At 33.4% G+C, this 20,328-nt stretch overlaps 1 protein-coding gene across 4 annotated transcripts in view; it reads right to left on the minus strand.

Moving 5' to 3' along the window:
• SBF2 (SET binding factor 2) overlaps positions 1-20,328 on the minus strand; it is a 379,135-nt gene that overhangs the window by 100,113 nt on the left and 258,694 nt on the right. For all 4 annotated transcript variants that reach the window (XM_011377248.2, XM_011377246.2, XM_011377247.2 and 1 more), the window contains exon 17: positions 5,639-5,707. In XM_011377248.2, the coding sequence (XP_011375550.1) occupies positions 5,639-5,707 (69 nt within the window). The remainder of the gene's footprint in view (positions 1-5,638; positions 5,708-20,328) is intronic.

Genomic DNA, 20,328 nt, shown 5'->3' on the forward strand with positions numbered 1-20,328 from the left:
TGTCTTCACTCTCAAATGTTTTTCTGCTGACTTATTTTTAAGATTAAAATTTGATTTTACAGCAGGAAAGAGACGAAAAAAAAAAAGACCCTTCAATCATTCTCTTTTTTTTTTGTCAAAAATATAATCCTTTGAGACCTTCTGTAGGAAATACAATGCATTCAGATCATGAAATCTAAGAAAAATAATTCTTTTTCTATTTTATAAATTTTTAAGAAACTCTCATCATTTACCAATGAAAATAAAAAAAAAAAACAAGAACTGATGAAATATCTATTTTTTTTGTATTCATATAAGGTTTTTCTTCTAGTAGCAATCATATCATAATGTGGGTTCATTTGGATTCCATCAGTTAGAATTATCAGCTACAATATCTATAACAGAACAAGCAGGAACCATATTAATGACTAAGAGGCAGAGTCAGTTATTCAAGTTACTTCTAAATCATCAGAGAAATACAAAAGTGCTTCTGGTGTGACTTTTGAGCACTTAGTATGTTTTGTATTAGAAATATGTGGAAGTGAGAGATGTATAAATAATATGTGACAATTACTTATTAACCATAACACAATTAATCTGCATTTCCTGACTTTGTCCCTCCCTTACTGGATATATGGGTGAAAAATGGTCGCAGAAATGTGGGTGTAGGAGTGATGCCACTTCAGGTAATAGATTTTAGTTTACTCATTTTGGAGGGCAAGGATTGGTAGCAGAATTATTGCTAGTCTGGTGGCAGGAAGGTCATCGCTCAAGGGATGGCTCAGAAAATTCTGTGGTTCTCCATACTTTAATGCCATCTACTTTCTGCTTCTCTGACTGATTAGGTAAGCTAGGTTACACAAATGACTTTTTTCACGAAGTGGTCAACATATTTTTCTATCATACTACCCTGAATATACTTGCCTTGGGCTTTTACATTTTGAAATGGAAATAATACCTAAAATTTTATTTACATTCAGATAAGCTAGTGGATGTTCACTTAGAATGTATAAGCAATAGTTAAAATTTAGCAATATAAAAATTACAGAATTATAAAATCATGTAGATAGAAATATACATTTCTTCTAACTGAGAAATCACGCTTAAGATTTCAAATTTTCTCCTAATGTATTTAATTAAAATATAACTAGTTATATTATATTTTGAATTAGATATAATTTGAAATAATACAGATGGTGACCTATGCACTCTGGATATGGAAAATGTTTAATTAATATTTAATAGTCCTAAAGAGATCTTCTACCACCATGAGTATATGTCAAATATATTGTGCGCAGTGAAAGAAGCCAGACATAAAAGAACATATATTTTACGATTCCATTTATATGAAATGTACAGAAAATTTATAGAGACAGAATGCATATTAATGGTTGTCTAGGAATGGGGAGTAATCCCAACAATTTAAACCTGGCTGTTAAGGCATCACTATCAAGAAAGGTTTCATTAGTTAAAGAAGCATGAATTACATACAACTTATTAAAAGTAGAGAAAAGTGAAGTGGAACTATAAGGAAAGAACCCTAAAATTGATGGCATAACAAATCCCCAAGGATCTAAGATAGAAACAATACAAATGAAATATCTTTTATACGAAGTAAATCTCATCTGGGCCAATGAAATACTCTGCTCTTATGAGAATGGTACGTACAAATATACTATCTTTTCATTAAAAAGAATATATATTCAGTCATTAAAAATAATTGCATATATGTGCTATCTACTTGGATGTACTACTTGGAGTGAAAAAAGCAAGGTAATAAAACAGTGTGAATGGTTTGATTATTTTAATTTTTTTTTAAATGATAATTTTATCTGTATATTCTGGCAATAATGCACAACTTTCCATCCCCCATCAACCCCAGGAAAAAATCAGCTATTAGAAGACATGGGATAGAGGTGGGAAAGGGAGATTTTATTTTGCATTTTGTGTCTTTCTGTACTATCTGAATTTTCTAACCATGTATACATATTATTTTGATTTAAGAAAATGTCCATCTGATTGATATAATTATTTATTGTATTAGAAAGACTAATATAAGCTCCTAGTTGTCATGTCAATGTCTTATTCACATTGCTGCCCACGATATTGCCTGGCACAGTAACTCTGTACGTTGAGATGCTCAATAAACTTTTGTTGCATTGAAAAAAAAAGACTAACAAATGTTATTAAAAATATTTTTAAAGTAAGTGTAAAAAAGACAAGCAGCTGAGTTCATTCTCTGAAGCAAAGCTGAACAAGGCCAAGGAGTTTAACTGAACGGTATGAGAATGGCTCATTTGTGATCTGTGCCAGGAGAACACACTTTACATCTACAGATTTTCTTGAATTAAGAAATGTACTAAGCACCAGAAATAATTTCCCATAAAACAAATTTAGAAAGTATCTAAGAATCAGCATGATTCACTCTCACCCTCTCAAACTTTTCTATGTCAGTTCTCAATGTAGTGCTTCTTTCCTTGAAATCTATCTTTCTTTGTTCTGCTTTGTTGTACAGGAGCTGGACCTTTAAACATTTCTCATTTGCCAGCTAGCACAATATTATGTTTTGTCAGTAAAGAGTACTGAAGGGGCAGTATAGTATGAGTGGTTTGTTTTCCTGGTCCTGGTGTGCTTTTTCCTTCTAGCTCCTGTGTCATGTGCCTGCTACGGGTATGGGGGACACCCAGAGGTGCTCACCATTTAGTGAGTTTCAGTGGTACCCCAGATGGTGGCTTCCTATTAAGTTCCATTGGTACCCTAGCAAGTAGATTCCTAGCATGTTTTGCTAGAACTCCAGTAGGCAGTTTCTTGCTGGCTAGTCCTGGTCTGTGGCACCTCAGTGAATTTCTTTGCCATCCAGTGGCCACAGCAACCTTCCCAACAAGGTCTGAATCCTAGTCTCGTGGAGGAGGAGACTTCTTCCAAGTTTGCTCCTTTCTTGAGTACTCTGCCTGAATCCTAGAAGTAGTAGGTGCTCCCATTATCTGCTGTTCCTGTATTCTTTAGAATTCTCATTACTTCTTAGTAGTTAATCCTCTGTTATTACTGAATATCTAACTCCTTATATTAAATTTTTCCTGCTCACATTACTGGTGTGGTTTCTAGCTCCTTTTTGGACTTTAACTAATTCAGACCCAAACCAAATTAAATCAAACCAAGCCAACGACAAAGAATTAAATCCATAAACCCACGGTTAAAATACAAGTTTGTATTATTAGGTTTGCTAATATAGAAAAACAGCATGGCATTTAGTCCAACTTGTTAACTAATTGCATTAAAAACTCCCGCAAAACTAAAAAACACAGGATATGGTTTTGTACTGTGTAAATTAAGCTAAGCTAGAACCATATTTCCAAGAATTATCTTCCTTCTGTGGTTTCAGGTTAAGGCTGGCCATAAGAGAAATTTGTCCAAGATTTGGAAGGCAAAAATGAAGCAGTAGCCATTACATTCTGAAGGTCAGTATAGGATGCCACGTGCTGCTGTAGTTCATATACTTTGTCATTGATCTGCTGATTCATCTTATTGATTTGGAGAAGGAACTGAGCTCACAATTCTTTCAGTTCCTGCCAGACCTCCACCTTCAGCTTCTCTTAGTGCAGTGCCAGGCACATGTCTAGCTCAATGGCTAACAGTGCTGCTTCTCTTGCAGGTCATCTGCACCATCAAGGTTGGAGGACATAAGAGATAAACAGATTCCAGTTCTTCCTTGTTTTTCCCTATGTCACATCCAGCTTTTCTGACTGCCCTGATGTCCTACAGTGATGTCAGGCCCACAGGTAGTCTCTAATTCAAAGCCTTCCATAAACTTCTTCCCCAGCTTCCATAACAGTGTAAGGGCTGGTCCCTATAATAAATTCCTTACTTTATATCCTTCATGGTGCTTCCTCTATCATAATCAAACCCTCACTAGTACACAATGTAAAATGGTTAAATGATTCAGCTTAAAAAAAAAAAATCATAAGTGACTTGGGTCACTTAAGCAATTGAGTTTCTACACTCAATTCTTATTTTACCTATCTTTTTTTCTTATTTATTTCTACATAAAATCTAAGTTTAAAAATATCTTAGATGTTGAAAGTGGGAAATTTTTAAAATGCCATTTCTTTAACAAATGCCCTTGTGAGTGCTCTTAGAATGCTATGAAGCTGGTTAGAGATAGGATGGAATTTTCTGGCTACTCTGAGATATGGAGACGAATTTCCTAGTTGGCTTATGATCAAGGAGAACTGGACCTATTTTTGTAACAGTGTTTTCCATGCTAGTAGGGGAATGAGATAAAGAACTAGAGAGTTCAGAGAAGACTATATGCATTAAAGGAAAACTGGGGGGCCTGGAGCTGGGCTTAAGCTGAGAAGGAAAACCAAAAGATGATATTCAAATTTCAGCAATGTCATTAGTTCTAAACCTTTGTTTGACATTATTGAGATTTATACTTATTTTCTGAGCATGCTCAGTATGACTTGCCAGTTCTCAGAAGGATGAACCTCGTGAATTCCACTTTCTGTTTTAGAAGAAAATGGGAAGGCAAGAAGGAAAAAAGAGGGATATACAGTGACTCCTAATTAGGGAGGACTTTGGGTTAGGACCTTTAACTCAGAGACTGTGGACAGACTATTTGAAATAAAGTTTTTAAAAAACTGGCCTTATCAACAAATATTTATTGCACGCCTACTAGCTACTTGTAAAGTAGCTAGGCTGCACCAGTTGGAAATGGTAGATGAAAGAAAATGGACAGGCAGAACAAAAATAAGACTATTGCTAGCATTTAAGGTTATGATTATTTCACGGCTAGGACTCTACCCTGAGGCACTTCACCTGGTGCCTAGTTCTCTACTAAAACAGATCTGGAAATATTTAATATATTTATATTTAATATTTAATATATTGAGTAAACTAAGAGCCCATGAAAACATGGAGTAGCTTAAGCCATACCATCTTCTTGAAGTCCTAGGCCTCCTGAAGCTAACTGCATGTGGCTGAACAGTGAGTCATTCTGGCTGCCACAGCTTTGTTATTTCCTACTGCACATTTCAGAAGGATGTATTAAATGCGCTGTTCAGAGTATGGCTATTTAACTTCTTACAGGTTCTTTATAGGAGAAGAGAGAATATGAAGAATTTGCTGAATTTGTTTGCCATAAAATTAATCTCCTTATGAAAAGGCATGGATAGAATGTAATAAATGACAGAATTACGAGTCACTAAACATTCCAGAAAATTCTCAGAAGGTTCATAGAAACTGCCAGTGAAGTTAAACTCTAATTTCTGTCCCATTTATTTATTTAGTTTGTTCATTTGTTCATTCATTCAACAAATAGTTACTGACTGACATTAGCATATAGCAGCGAAAAAGACATACAATATTCTAGCCTCATGGAATTTACTTTCTGTGGTGGGGGGAAACAGTCAAATGTAAACAAATCAATACATAACAATTTCAGTTGTTATAAAGTGCTATAAAGAAAAATAAAGCAGGGATGAAAGGGGTGGGGTTCTATTTTAGGAGATGATTTAGTATTATAGATTAAAATGTCTACACACAGTATACAATAAATGTCATAATAAATATAACCAGAGAAATGTGTTAGATATATTAATGGGACAGGATTCATGTACTGAACACTGAATACATTTATATATAGATCAAAGACACTTACCCTATAGAAAGCACTGGTCAAAGGGAGTAATGCTGCAGCAATGTTATATTCTTCTAAACTTGAACAATCCTTAAATGAAACAAACAAACAAAAAAGTATTAGGATATTTACCAGAAATCACAAATATATGGAAACAAAAATCTGGGATACATTGTTTACTGTCCTATGGGTTTCTTTTATTCCAAACTGTTACTAAGGCAAGTTTGAAAAAAAAAAAAAAAATACTGTTCCTGAAGCACATTCTCTTAGAAATGAAATAAAAATACATTTGGGATGCACTGTTACAAATGGCCAACAGGTACATGAAAAGGTACTCGATATCATTAATCATCAGGAAAATGCAAATCAAAGCCACAGTGATATCACTTCACACCTGTTAGAATGGCTATTATCAAAAAGACAAAAATTTACATGTGTTGGCAAGGATGTGGAAACAAGGGAACCCTGGTGCACTGTTAGTGGTAAGGTAAACATGGAGTTTCCTCAAGAAATTAAAAATAGAACTACCCCATGATCCAGTAATCCTATTTCTGGGTACATATCCAAAGGAAATGAAATCATTACTTTGAAGAGGTTATCTGTACTCTCACCTTCATTGCAGCCTAATTTACAATAGCCAAGGTATGGAAACAACCTACGTGGCCATCAATTCATCTTTACCATGAATTAATGGTAAAGAAAATGTGGTTTATATAAACTATGGAATATTATTTAGCTTTAAAAAGGATGGAAATCCTGCCAATTGCAACGATGTGGATGAATATGGAGGGCATTACGGTAAGTGAAATAAGTCAGAGAGAGAAAGACAAATACTTCATGGTATTTAACCTATAGGTAAAATAAGGAAAAAAAAAAAGTCAAACTCAGAACCACAGAGTAGAATGGTGGTTGCCAGGGTCTGGGGTGTTGGGGAAATGGGGAGAGCTTGGTAAAAGGGAATAAACTTTCAATTATCAGATGAATAAGGTCTGAGGATCTAATGTATAACATGGTGACTATAGTTGATAATATTGTACTGCGTAATTGAAATTTGCTAAGAGAATAGAACTTAAGTATTTTCACCTAAAAATAGGTAAATAAGTGAATATGTGAAGTGATGGATATGTTAATTAACTCAATTTCTGGAATCTTTTCACAATGTATACTATAGCAAATTATTATGTTGTACACTTTAAATACATTACAATTTTGTCACTTATACTTCCCTTAATAAAGCTAGAAAAAATGTACAGTCAGGCCGTGTAGGAAAACATCACACCTTTCTCCTATATGGAACCACTATATGTTCTCTAGCATCTCCATGGATTTTATAAAATAATCCCAGAACACAACAAAAGGGTGAATCATTTTTTTCTGCCTGAATTATTCCTCATCCCCTTGCTTAGGACACTGCTATGCACAAGAATGTCATCCCCTGTGTCCTAGCACATCTGAGTTTCTTTAACAGAAATGCCTTGCATGTTTCTGAAGACTGTCATGAGGCCCAAGGCAATAAAGTTCAACAGACTTGAGCTGTAATCTTCTCCTAAGGAAATGGCTGGGATGCCAAGATGCCTTCTGACTTTGATTTCACAGCAGGGCTTCATTTGTAATAATTCTGTCCAAACTTTAAATGACAACAGCTGTGATATGAAGTCCAACACACTCATTTATAAAAATTTCCCACAAATTAAAAAAAATTAAACAATGGGGAATTTCAATCCATGACCAATTAGCAGGGGACAGGCAATCATAAAACATTTAAGAGCTATTTATTATCTTACAAAATGTTTACACATTGTAGTGCATGTCTCCAACCTGAGCGCCAGTCCAATGCTGATTGCAAAATATAAATATAAAATTCTTTGCAAATCACGTTATAGACATTCTAAGTTAATTAGGTTGAAAAAAACGGAAACATTTTAAAACAATAATGCTACAACTATTGACATAGCAATAGCATTCCAGAATAGTGCAGTTATCTATTGGGGAATCAGTCCATAAATACACATCTTGGAGTCCCCTTTGGCCACATAATAGCAATGTAGTTACAGGCATACCAGGCAATTTATAAACTTGCAAGGACTTGAAAACTTATACATGTTTTATTCTGAACTTTGCTATGTAGTTTTCCTTTAATTTTCTTGCTACAATTGAAGAGTGAGCCCTGCAATCTTAATTTCTCATTCCCCTCAATTACTTCATACTTTCAATTTGCATACCTTTGAACTGTCATGGCCAGCATTCTTATTTCATAAAACTGGAATCTCTCAAAAATGATATATTTAAGCATTAAAGAAAAAAAGATCGAAAGGCACAACTGTCTTTTGCACAAATATCTTGTACAACTGACTCTTCCTTGTTTATATTAGACATAGCTCAGGAGAAAATTTTTTTGAATTGTCCAAACACTGAGAACATCTGTATCTTCTACATAGGGACAAAAATTAAAACTACCAAAGCAAAAAAAATAGCTCTTTATATCATATTACTCTCCTGCTCAAAAATGTCAACTATGTTCTGGCCATTATAGGACAATGACCAAACTCTTCTTCCAGGCTTGTAAGCCCTTCATGGTGTGGATCCATTTCTACATCCAATCGACCATATAAACCTCCTGCTACAAGCTGTATCTATCATTTTCTATTCAACATCATAGTTACTCCCACCACATCTAATATCTCTATGAATACCGTCCAAGTCTTGCTTTGTCCGTTACATTCTACTTCCTTGGCACCTCCATATGCCTGCTCCTAGACTTCCCTACCCTTTCCAAGTACAGTGCCAAGCACAAAATAAACAAAACAGTTCTCACTATAGTTTCAGCTTTAGCTTATATTTTAATGCTAAATAAACTTAAACAACCATAGAGAATGTATCAGAATTTTGAATACTATGGTTATTTAATATGTACAATGTTTCCGAATGAGATACAAGGTAAGTACTAAGCTTGACAAATAATATCTAGCTTTGTTTTAAGTTTTTGAGAGAACAGCCGAGTCTGCTTCAATTTTACATGTCTGGCATACAGTAATAATAGCTAATATTTATTGAGTGCTTATTAAGTATCAGACATATTTGAAGTGTTTACACAAATTATTTCATTTAATTTTTCAACCTTTCTAGGAGGTAGATATGATAATTATGTCCATTTTGTTGATGAAGTAACTGAACTTCTCACAGGTAAAATAGGTGTCTGGGATCATATGGCCACAAATGGCAGAGCCAGAATTCTAAACCAGGTAGTCTCACTCCAGTATCTGTGATTTAAACCTCTATGTTCTCTTGACTCATATGCAATAAGGTATGGAACTAAATCAAAAAATGGCATCTGTGGAAACATAATTTAGGCAAAAGGAGTCTTCCAGTAATTATAAATACTATCCTCACGATACTGCTCTGGCTCATTAACAGGTGACACAAAAAGCTTCCAGCTTTGAGTGGGGCCCAGAGCAAGAAAGAGCTTTTTAGGAGATCTAGGAATCTGCTTACTATCACACCCAGTGACCCACTTGGAGAATTTGCGATCTCCATTACTGTAACTGAGCTCTGGGTTCTGTTTTCTGGGGAACCCAGGCTATGACAGATCTGTAGTTTGAAAAGATCGCTATGGCTACAGGATGATGAATGAGTTTGAAACAGGAATAGATGTGCGATGAATGCTTAGAAGGATACTATAGCAGCCTAGGTGGGATAAGGATAGCTTTGATTAGGGTATTAAAGGTAGAAGAAAGAGAAGTGGATTGAGGTAAAAGATTTTTATGAGGTTTAAATCAATATAACTTGTATTGGGGTTGACACAGAGAAAGCTGTCAAGGATCTCTTAGGTTTTTGTTTGTATATGTGGATCAATGATGGTGCCATTTGCCGAGACTAGGAACAATGGAAGGGAATCGGATTCGAGGGTTGAGGGGTAAAGGAGATGAATACCATGAGTTCAGTTTACAACTATTAAAGCTGAAGTGTGTTTGAGACATGAAAGTAAAATACCAGGTAGCCAGTTGAATATATGGGTGTAGAGCCCAGAGAAAATGTCTGAGGGTAGGGAAGTAAACTTGTGAGATATCAACATATAGGTGATAATTTAAGTTGTGGGTGTTGAAGAGATCATCCTTGAAGAGAGTACTGAATGAGAAGAGAAAAAAAGAATATGTCTTCAAAAATTAAAGGCCAAGTGGAGAAGGATGAGCTTTCAAAGATGGAGTAGAAATGGCCAGAGAGGTAGGAGGATATATAGAAAATGTTTCATCATGAAAGGCAAGGAAAGAGAAAGCTTCAAAAAACAAAAATGAAAACAAAAACACAAAAAAACCTCTAATTGATAAACTGCTTCCTCTATCTTCAAAGCAAGGAAAAGCTGGTGGACTTAACCATGAAGAGATAACATTAATAATTTATATAGTTTACATTGTTTCAAAGTAGCTCCTATACTGCATATTTTGTTTGTTTTCCTTTGCTGCAACCTTCCTGCAAAATACTATACTTTAAGTTCTTGTGAGGAAAAAGAAACTGAATTATAAATCTGCCACATTTAGAAGGGCTAACAAATAAAACCTATGGAAAAGCCTTCTACAAGAAAGCCTTCATGTATATGTCAGGTTATATTGAAAAATAGTTCCTTTTAGCATTTTAAGTCCATAAGTTATTATGCTGCCTTTACAATATTAGCAAAAGACAAATAATCAAATATTTATATAACTAATTATCACAAATAACTAGAGACAATTTTCTACATGATTTATATTGTAAAAATAATGATAACATAAAAGCAGAGAAAAACTTAACTAGCTCTTAGTTTCAAGAAGAATATTCTTCAGTGTCATTGTAAATAGTTAAAAATGGGCACTGGCAGAAAAAATTTAAATTTAAGACTATAATGGCTCAGGAGCATTATGAAAATCTTTTTGAAAGTCAAAATTGGGCTCAAATCTTTTTGAAAGTCAAAATACAATGAAATACATGAAAGTGAGACTCAACTACATCTAATCATCCTTAAAGATAAACAGGACACTCAGTAAAATGTGAAGTGTTACATAAGGTAAAGGTAGTAATATGAAAGCAGTCTTGGGAATCCTAAAAAAACAATGTGCAAGTTCTGAACTTATTTCTTAATGACAACATAAAACTAAATAGTGGTCAGAAGATTAACACCCTCTAGACTGGTTTTGGCCTTCTGAAACCCTCGACCCCACTTTCACTGGCAAAGGTGATTACCAATGACCTACTTCCCAACCAAATGGATAATGTTTAGACGCTTAATTTAACCTCCATACCATTTGTTAAGATTAAACACATACTTCTTCTTTTTAAAAAATTACTTCTTTTAAAATCTCGTAAGCTTCTATCTCATAAAAGATGTAGGAAATATAGGTAAGTGAAAAGAAAAACATCTTGTGATAAATCCTATGACCTTTAAAGAACCAATGTAACATTTTGGTGTCTATACTTCATATTTTTCCTAATTACAAATTACATATTTAGTCATATGATTTAATTTTATTTTTTATATAGTCAGTTCATTCTTAAATTAATTTTTTTCTTTGGCCTCCACTGGTGAATTCTACCAAACATTTAAAGAATAATATATAGCAATCATTCTCAATCTCTTCAAAAAATAGAAAAGGAGGGACACTTTCAAACTCATTTTATGGGGCTGCCATTATCAACACCAAAACTAGAGAAGGACACCACAGTAAAATTACAGGCCAAAATTCCTGATGAACATGGATGCAAAATTCCTCAACAAAATATTGGCAAACCAAATTCAACAAAATGTTAAAAGGATTATATTCCATGATAAGTGGGATTTATTCCAGGGACTCAAGGATGGTTCAACATCCACAAATTAATCAATATGATATATCACATTAATGACATGAAGGATAAAAATCATATGACCATCTCAATAGACGCAGAAAAAGCATTTAACAAAAATCAATATCCATTCATGATAAAAACTCTCAACAAAGTGGGTACAGAGAGGCTGAATCTCAGTATAAAAAAGGCCATATATGACAAGCCCACAGCTAAAATTATATCAATGGTGAAAAGTGAAAAGCTTTTCTTCTAAACCCTGGAACAAGACAAGGATGCTACTCTTGCCACTTTGATTCAACATAGTATTGAAAGTCCTAGCCAGGGCAATTGGGGGAAAAAAGAAGAAATAAAAGGCACACAATTTGGAGAGGAAGAAGTAAAACTCTCATTATTTGCAATTGACATGACCTTCCATATTAAAAACCCTAAACATTCCACCAAAAAACTGTTAGAACTAATTAATGAATTCAGTAAAGTTGCAGGATACAAAATTCATATAAAAAATCTGTTTCATCACTATACACTAAAAATAAACTATCAGTGAGAAATTAAGAAAACAATCCCATTTACAACTGCATCAAAAAGAATAGAAGTAAACATATCCAAGGAGGATGAAAGAAAGACCTGTACACTGAAAACTTTAAGACAGTGATGAAAGAAATTGAAGAAGACACAAATAAACAGAACAACATTCCATGCTCACGATTGGAAGAAAAATGTCCATATTACCTAAAGCCATCTACAGATTCAATGAAATCCATATCAAAATTTCATTGGCATTTTCATAGAACTAGAACAAACAATCTTAAAATTTGTATAGAACCACAAAAGACCCCAAACAGCCAAAGCAATCTTGAGAAAGCACAAAGTTGGAGGTATCATGCTTCCTGATTTCGAACTATATTTCAAAACCATAGTAATCAAAACAGTATGTATCAGCTTAACGACAGACACATAAATCAATGAAACAGAATAGAGAGCCCAGAAATAAATCAACACATATATGGTCAATTAATTTACAACAAAGCAGCCAAAAATACACGATGGGGAAAAGACAGTCTCTTCAATAAATGGTGCTGGGAAAACTGGACAGCCACATGAAAAAGAATGAAACTGAACCACTATCTTTTACCATTCATAAAAATTAACTCAAAATGGATTAAAAACTTGAATGTAAAACCTGAAACCACAAAACTCCTAGAAGAAGACAAAGTAAGCTCCTTGATATAAGTCTTGGTGATGACTTTTTGGATTTGACACCAAAAGCAAAGGCAACAAAAGCAAAAATAAACAAGTGGGAACACGTCAAACTAAAAGGCTCCTCCTATACAGCAAAGAAAACCATCAACAAAATTAAAAGGCAACTTACTGAATGGGGGAAAATAGTTGCAAACCATATATTTAATAAGATGTTAATATCCAAAAAAAAAAATATATATATAATTTATACCTCAATAGCAAAAACCAAATGATCTGGTTAAAAAATGGGCAGAGGATTTGAACAGACCTTTTTCCAAAAAGAGATGAAGACATCCAGATGGCAAAGAGGTACATGAAATGATGCTCAACATCACTAAACATCAGGGAAATGCAAATCAAAACTACAATGAGAAATCACCTCACACCTGTTAGAACAGCTATCATCAAGAAAACAAGAAATAACAAATTTTGGTGAGAATGTAGAGCAAAAAAGGAAACCCCTATGCCCTGCTGCTGGGAATGTAAATTGGGTCAGCCACCATGGAAACAGTATGGAAGAACTTCAAAAAATTAAAAATAGAACTACCATATGATCCAGCAATTCTACTTCTGGATATTTATTCAAAGAAAATGAAAACAGTAACCGAAAAAGATATATGCACCCCCACGTTCACTGCATTTATTTACAATAGCCAAGACATGGAAGCAACCTAAGTGTCCATCAATGAATGAATGAATAAAGAAAATTTGGTATGTGTACACACATACATGAATATTATTTAGCTATAAAAAAGAAAGAAATCATGCCATTTGCAACAACATGGATGAACTCTGAGGGTATTATGCTAAGTGAAAGAAGTCAGAGAAAAAAAAAATTCCTGTATGGTTTCACTATGTGGAATATAAACCGCCCCCTGCCCCCGCCCAAAGTTGAACTCATAGATACAGAGAACAGACTGATGGTTGCCAGAGGTGGGGGGTGGAGTAGTGGGTGAAATGGGTAAAGGGGGTCAAAAGGTACAAACTTCCAGTTATAAAATAAATAAGTCATGAATGTAAAGTACAGCATGGTGATTATAGTTAATAATACTGCATTGTACGTATAAAAGCTGCCAGGAGAGTAGATCTTAAAACTTCTTCTCACACACACAAAGAAACTTGTAATTGTGTAGTGATGGATGTTAACTAAATTTATTGTGGTAATCATTTTGCAATATATATAAATATCAAATCATGTTGTACACTTGAAACTAATATGTTATATGTCAATTATATCTCAATAATAAACAATAATAAACAAAAAAGAAAACCCTAGTCTGTCTTTCAGAGTATACACCTAATAGACATTCATAATCAGGCTGCAGATGATCAGACTCTTCTCTACCTGAGTGATAAGGTTTTTATTTCTTTCACATGTGAAAGGGGACATTATCTAAGAGTACTTTATGATTTATCTATTCTCCCTAAGATTTTAGTTATATGTAAAAAAGTAGTACCTCAAAGTACTGGTTTTAAAAGCCAAGGTGCAAAAGGAGGCCAATTTTCTGAAATAAAAGTGATTGGCTGGTAAAGAGTGAATTTGGTTGTGGTGCCCAGTACCTTTATTTCAGAATGTCCAGGTGTCAAGACAGTGGTATCCTAGTCAGGGAAGTATGAAGTGGAGAGAGGACAAGTCTTTCTACTGCTCTGGTGTTCTGTCGGGGCTCCAGAACTGTGTTCACCCTTAATGTTCCCACTCATTGTGCACAACGCCTCACTTCCTTCTTTTTCCTCTCCAGTTTGCCTTTCTTCTCTTCTCAGTCTATTTGTCTGTAATAGCAGTTCACAAAATGTGGTTCCTGGACCAGCAGCATGTGTATAACCTGAGAACTTGTTAAATATGCAAATTCTCAGATTCCAGTCTAGACCTACTAAATCAACAATCCGGGTGCGAGGACCAGCAAACTGGTCCACTAGCAACACTAGAAGTAAAAAGAGGTGTTACGGCAACATAGAAGAGGGAGTGATTCCACCACAGCAATCAGAAAAAGCTTTATGAATGAGGGGCGTTTGAGCTGAATTGGTAGATGAACAGGCTTTTTGGATTCATTTCTCTTCTTTCACATTTTTCTCTAAGTTTTTCCTCTTATATGCCATTAGTTAATGGCTGTTATTTTGCATATAGTTTTAGTTACAGTGTTTAAAGAATACATAAAGTTTAAACATGACAACTAATACATATATTCGGCATTGGAAATGAGGCCCACTGATTTTGATTTTAAGAAAAGGATTATGTTTTGCCTCAAGGGAAGTTACCAATATTGAGTTAGTTTATACTTAAGTAAATTTTAAAATTTCCTTTAAATAAATTTGAAGAAAGGTTATTATAGTTGTAGCCCAAACACAATTTTATTGTTTTAATAAGACCATGTATGGTATACTGGAAAAAGCACAGGACTGAACATTATCAAGACCATCTCTTATCTAGAGAATGTCACTATCTGGTTGTGATCTTGAGCAAATCACTTCACCTCTCTGGACCTTAGTTTCTTCATCTAGAAAAAAATCTGGACTTAATGATTTTGAATGACCTTTATTTCTTATTTGTCTAAACCCTTCTGAATTCCATTTATGATTTCAAGTGGTTCAATTATTAAAATATTCTTTAAAAAAAGGAATGGTTCTTTTTGTGGCTATCTAGGCAAACATCCTCTGCAAATACTTTGGCTATAGAGTAGATTCCAGAAACTGGTTGTATGAAGTTTACAGAACATAACGTTAGGTCAGAATGTGCTCATGATGGACTACATTAGGAAAGAGTGTCCTTAAAATTACATTACTTCATCTTTAACAAGAAGTGTCTCAAGAGGTCATCGCAGTGGTCAAAATCTTGGCTCAGCAACTTTCTGATGCGTTACTGAGATTAAAGTCATTCTTCAAACTGCAAAACCTGCCGTGAAACATATCGTAATTACAACAACAACAACAACAACAACAACAACAACAAAACACGTAGGGCCAGAATTGTATTCCACAATGGTGAGCCTAAGATTTAAATGAAGTGGAAGAATTTTCACTACAGTAAGACAGACTTTAAGGGGAGATGAGACTCTGAAAACAGCTAGAATATTTCAGACCAAATATAATTCTTAGTGCACAGGAACACAATGGAAACTGTTATGAAATTTTTAACCTGTCAAAAGGTGAATAATCTTAAAGAATAAGAAATTATATAAAAAGGTGCATATCTTTTTGACCCTAAAACAGGTTGTAGATTTTCACCGTCTGGCCTGGCTCTTCCAGCACATGGAGATCGTGCTATGAACTACAGGAACAGGGATTTAGCAGTGACCTTCTGGAATGTACCACTTTATTGGCCAAATGTCAGTACCTAATTAATTTTCCTTGCCCTTTTAAAAGGGCATCTCTGATTCCTGGCCCCACGCACCAGCCTAAAGTTCAAATATTTCAGTGAGATCCAAGCTAAGTGGATTTTACTAAAGCGTAAAGTGTGAGGCAGACATAGTTATAGACCAGAAGTAAGTTTAATAGCTTTAGTTGAACTTCATACTAGTTCCATTATTAAAAAGCAATCTTTGCTAAATCTTTGGTAGAGCTTTGTTGTTCTCAACTTTTTTTTTTTTTTTTAAAGTCTTTTATTACCAGGGTCAAAGGAAAATGAATGCAGGTAAAGTGAAGCAGGACCACTGTCTTGAGCTGAGGTTTGAGTGTGAGATTCTAGTGCAATTATATCTGACAGAAATATGTGAGCCATACATAAATAATTAAAATTTTTCTAGTAGCATGATTTAAAAAAGTAAAAAGGAACAGGTAAAATTAAATATAATAATACATCTCATATAACCCAATACATCTAAAATGTAATTTTAACTTGTAATCAAATAAAAATCAATGAGATATTTTACACTCATTTTTCTAAATCTTCAAAATCTAGTGTGTATCAGACTAGCTACATATTATGCACTTAGTATCTAGTTCCACATGACATCTTAATGATGCTGCATTAGACTATAATAGTCTTCATATCTGAGTCTTGGAGCCCTCAAATTATGAAAATTATTTTTCCTCTTTTTTCTTTGCACAACTGATTTTTCCTTGTCTTTTGACTGCTATTTTTGGAATATCATTTAGGATATTTATGGTAGAGAATATCAAGCCAAGGCACTAAACTTCCAATAGGGCAACTAAAAAATGTCAATCTCTATAGGCTAAGAACAAGGAGGTTTGGATACAGGTAATAAAGTGTTTTTCATGAAATCAGTTACAGATAAAAGAGAGAAGAGATCAGTCTGAACTTCAAAAGGTATCAAAGCCAGATAAAAAAATAAATTAAAAAAAAAAAGCCAGGCAGGTTCAAAGACTGAGAGGTGGATCTCTTCTTTCTGACCTTGTTACTAAACTGAGTTGTTTGTGTTGCAAATTCTCTATAATCTGGCTTAAGTTGTAGTTATTTTTTTAAAAGAGTGTTTTATACTCTTTATTTTTTTAAATCTCTTCTCATTGAGGCTAGTTCACTTCTGTGCTGAATAAGTAGAAAAATATTGGGGGCAAACTGATTCTCCTGTAGCTGTTAGAAACTTATAAACTTCTTTTGACATTGGTAAACTTTCAAAATTGGAGTGTAGACTTAAGAATCAGGAAAGTTTTAGCTTTTTCTTTTTTAAAAGCAAACTACCACTGCAAAGATCCAATGCAGGGGGGATTTAAAATTTTACAATGCTACCCCTACTGAGATTCGTATACTAGAATATACATTCTTTTCCAGTGTACAGAAATACTTAGCAATATAAACCATATACTAGACCATAAAATATGTCTCAATAAATTTAAAAGAATTAAAATGATAGGAAGTATGTTCTCTGACCACAATAGAATTAAATTAGAAAGTATTAACAGAAAAATCTCTGAAAGAGCCACAAAGATGTGATAACTACATAACTCGATTCTAGACAACTCAAAGGTTCAAGAAGAAATTAATGGGAAATGAGAAAGTATTCTGAATTGAATAAAAATTAAGATATAGCATATCAAAATTTGTTGACTACTGCTAAAGTAGTACTTAGTGGAAAATTTATAGCACTAAATGCCTATATTAGAAAGGAAGAAAGGTCTCAAACCAATCACCTCAACTTATACCTTAAAAAAAATGGAAAAAGTAAAAAAAAAAAAAAAAAAAAAAAAAAAGGAAAAAGTTACTTATACATGAAGTAGAAAAAAAGGAATTATTATATAAATATTGGATCAGAAATCAATAATAGAGAACAAAAGCAACTATGAAACCAACTGGTAAATTCAATAAAATAGACAAATCTCTAGCCAGACTAAAAAGGAAAAAAAGAGGAAATATACTATTGTTATGAGAAATGATATTACTACAGATTCTACAGCTATTAAAAAATAATAAGGAAATATGATTAGGAACTTTGTTTATAAATTAAACGACTTGGATAAAACAGACAAATTTCTTGTAAGATGCAAGCTACCAAAGCTCTTTTTCAAAAAAATAGGTAACTTGACTAATACCACATCTATGAAACAATTGAACTTACCACAAAGAAAAATCCAGGGCTGGATAGCTTAACTAGTGAATTCTACCAAATATTTAAGGAAGAAATAATACCGATTCTAGACAAACTCTACCAGAAAATTAAATAAGAGGATACACTCACTCATTTTATGAGGCTACAATATTCTGCTTCCAAAACCAAAGACATTAAAAAAACCACTATGGATTAATATTTCTCATGAACACAGATAAAAAAAATTCTAAAATAATTTTAGGAAATCAAATCCAATAATACATTTTAAAAGTTAATACATCAGAACCAGTATAATGGACAGTTGGTTTTACATTAGAAAATCAACATTGTTAAAAAACAAACAAACAAAAAGCATATGACTACCTTAACAAATACAGAAAAAAACATTTGACATGATCCAATATTACTCTTGCATTGTGTTAACTTGGAGACAATATTATACTGTCTTCCCATCCAAAAACTGGTACATATTTCTATTTTCTTTTTATGCTTTTCATTAAGCATTCCTGATAAAAACTCTCAGCATCCTAGAAATCAAAGGACACTTTCTGAAACAGACAGTATCTATAAAAAAACATAGGTCCTGATAAATATGTAAATGTTGTAAACATGGGCAAAGAAAGGAGAAAAACTTATCTTTTTGGGGGGCTGATACTATTGTATGCCGAGAAACCACAGACACTCTAATCGAAAACTAAAACTAATAAGAGAATTTGGTAAAATGGATAGTTATGACATAAATATACAAAATCAATAGTTTTAAATTATTTTAGCAAAAAATAACTAGAAATAGAAATGGGAAATACGATCCATTCACAATAGCAATGCACACTATAAAATACTAGAGAACAAAAAATTTATAAGAAGAAAACTTTAAAAGCTATTGAACCTAGCTTGAGATAATTCAGTTTCAACATTAGATTGTGCTATACTACTATCAACTACGTTAGATCTTTGCGAAGATATGACGTTCGGTGGTTGCTGTGATTTAAAAGCAAGTACTATGCTTAAAGCAAAGTGGAACTGGAAATTTAGGTGGTTTGAGCAGCTGTGCAGTACTTAAGAGCATACAACTCATTAGTAAGAAATGGTAATTATTTAAAAATGAAATAAAAGTATTAATTTATTTCAATTCATGTGTATTATTTTTTTAATGATTATTATACATTAATCATAAATACACATTAAGTTGGCCCTAACTAGATGTATAAATCCTTCATGGAGAAAACCATAAAATATCATAAAAGACGTTAAAGTCCTATATACATTAAGAAATACACCACGTTTATGGATAGGGAGACTTGTAAAAATGTCACTTCTTCCCTAAATTAGTATATGATTTAACATAATTTTAGTCAAAATCTCAATAGAGTTTCTCATGGAATTCAATAAGGTGACTATAAAATTATATAGAAAAGCAAAGGGCAAAGAATTGGGCAAGATGTTTCCTAGAAAGATACAGCATGGTGACTTGTCTCACAGATATTAAAGATTATAAAACTTTAAGACTATGTGATGCTTTTGTGAAACTAGGCAAATAGATTAAGAGAAATCCTGAACAGACCCACATGTTTATAGAAGTGTGATATATGAAAAGGGGGCCATTGCAAATCATTGGAGAAAGGCTATATTGTAAATAAGTTGTTCTGTGGGCAACTGGTTATACATTTAGAAAAAAATACACTGAATCTCTAAGTTATACAATTGATAAAAAAATCAATTTCAGATTGATTAAGGACTTAAATATGACAGGTAAAATTATTAAGCTTTTTAAGAGGATATGAGAATATCTTTTTGAGCTCATGGTAGGGAAAGATTTCTTGCACAAGACATAAAAAATACAAATCATAAAGGAAATGATTAATAAAGTTGACTACATCAAAATTACACACTTATATTAATCAAAAGATATCAAAAAGACAAGGAGAAGACAACCACAAATTAGGAAGAGGTACCTATAGCATGAAAGGATTGGTGTTCGAAACATATTAAGAACTCCTACAAGTCAATGAGAAAAAACCATGCAAAAGAAAAAAAGGCAACAGAAACAAATAGGCATTTCCTTACACAGAAAACATGCAAAGCCAATAAACATGAAAGAGTGTTCCATTTTATTAGTTATCAGGGAAATGCAAATTATAACTATAGTGTACC

This window comes from Pteropus vampyrus, unplaced genomic scaffold, assembly GCF_000151845.1.
Source record: "Pteropus vampyrus isolate Shadow unplaced genomic scaffold, Pvam_2.0 Scaffold307, whole genome shotgun sequence".
Taxonomy (NCBI): Eukaryota; Metazoa; Chordata; class Mammalia; order Chiroptera; family Pteropodidae; genus Pteropus; species Pteropus vampyrus.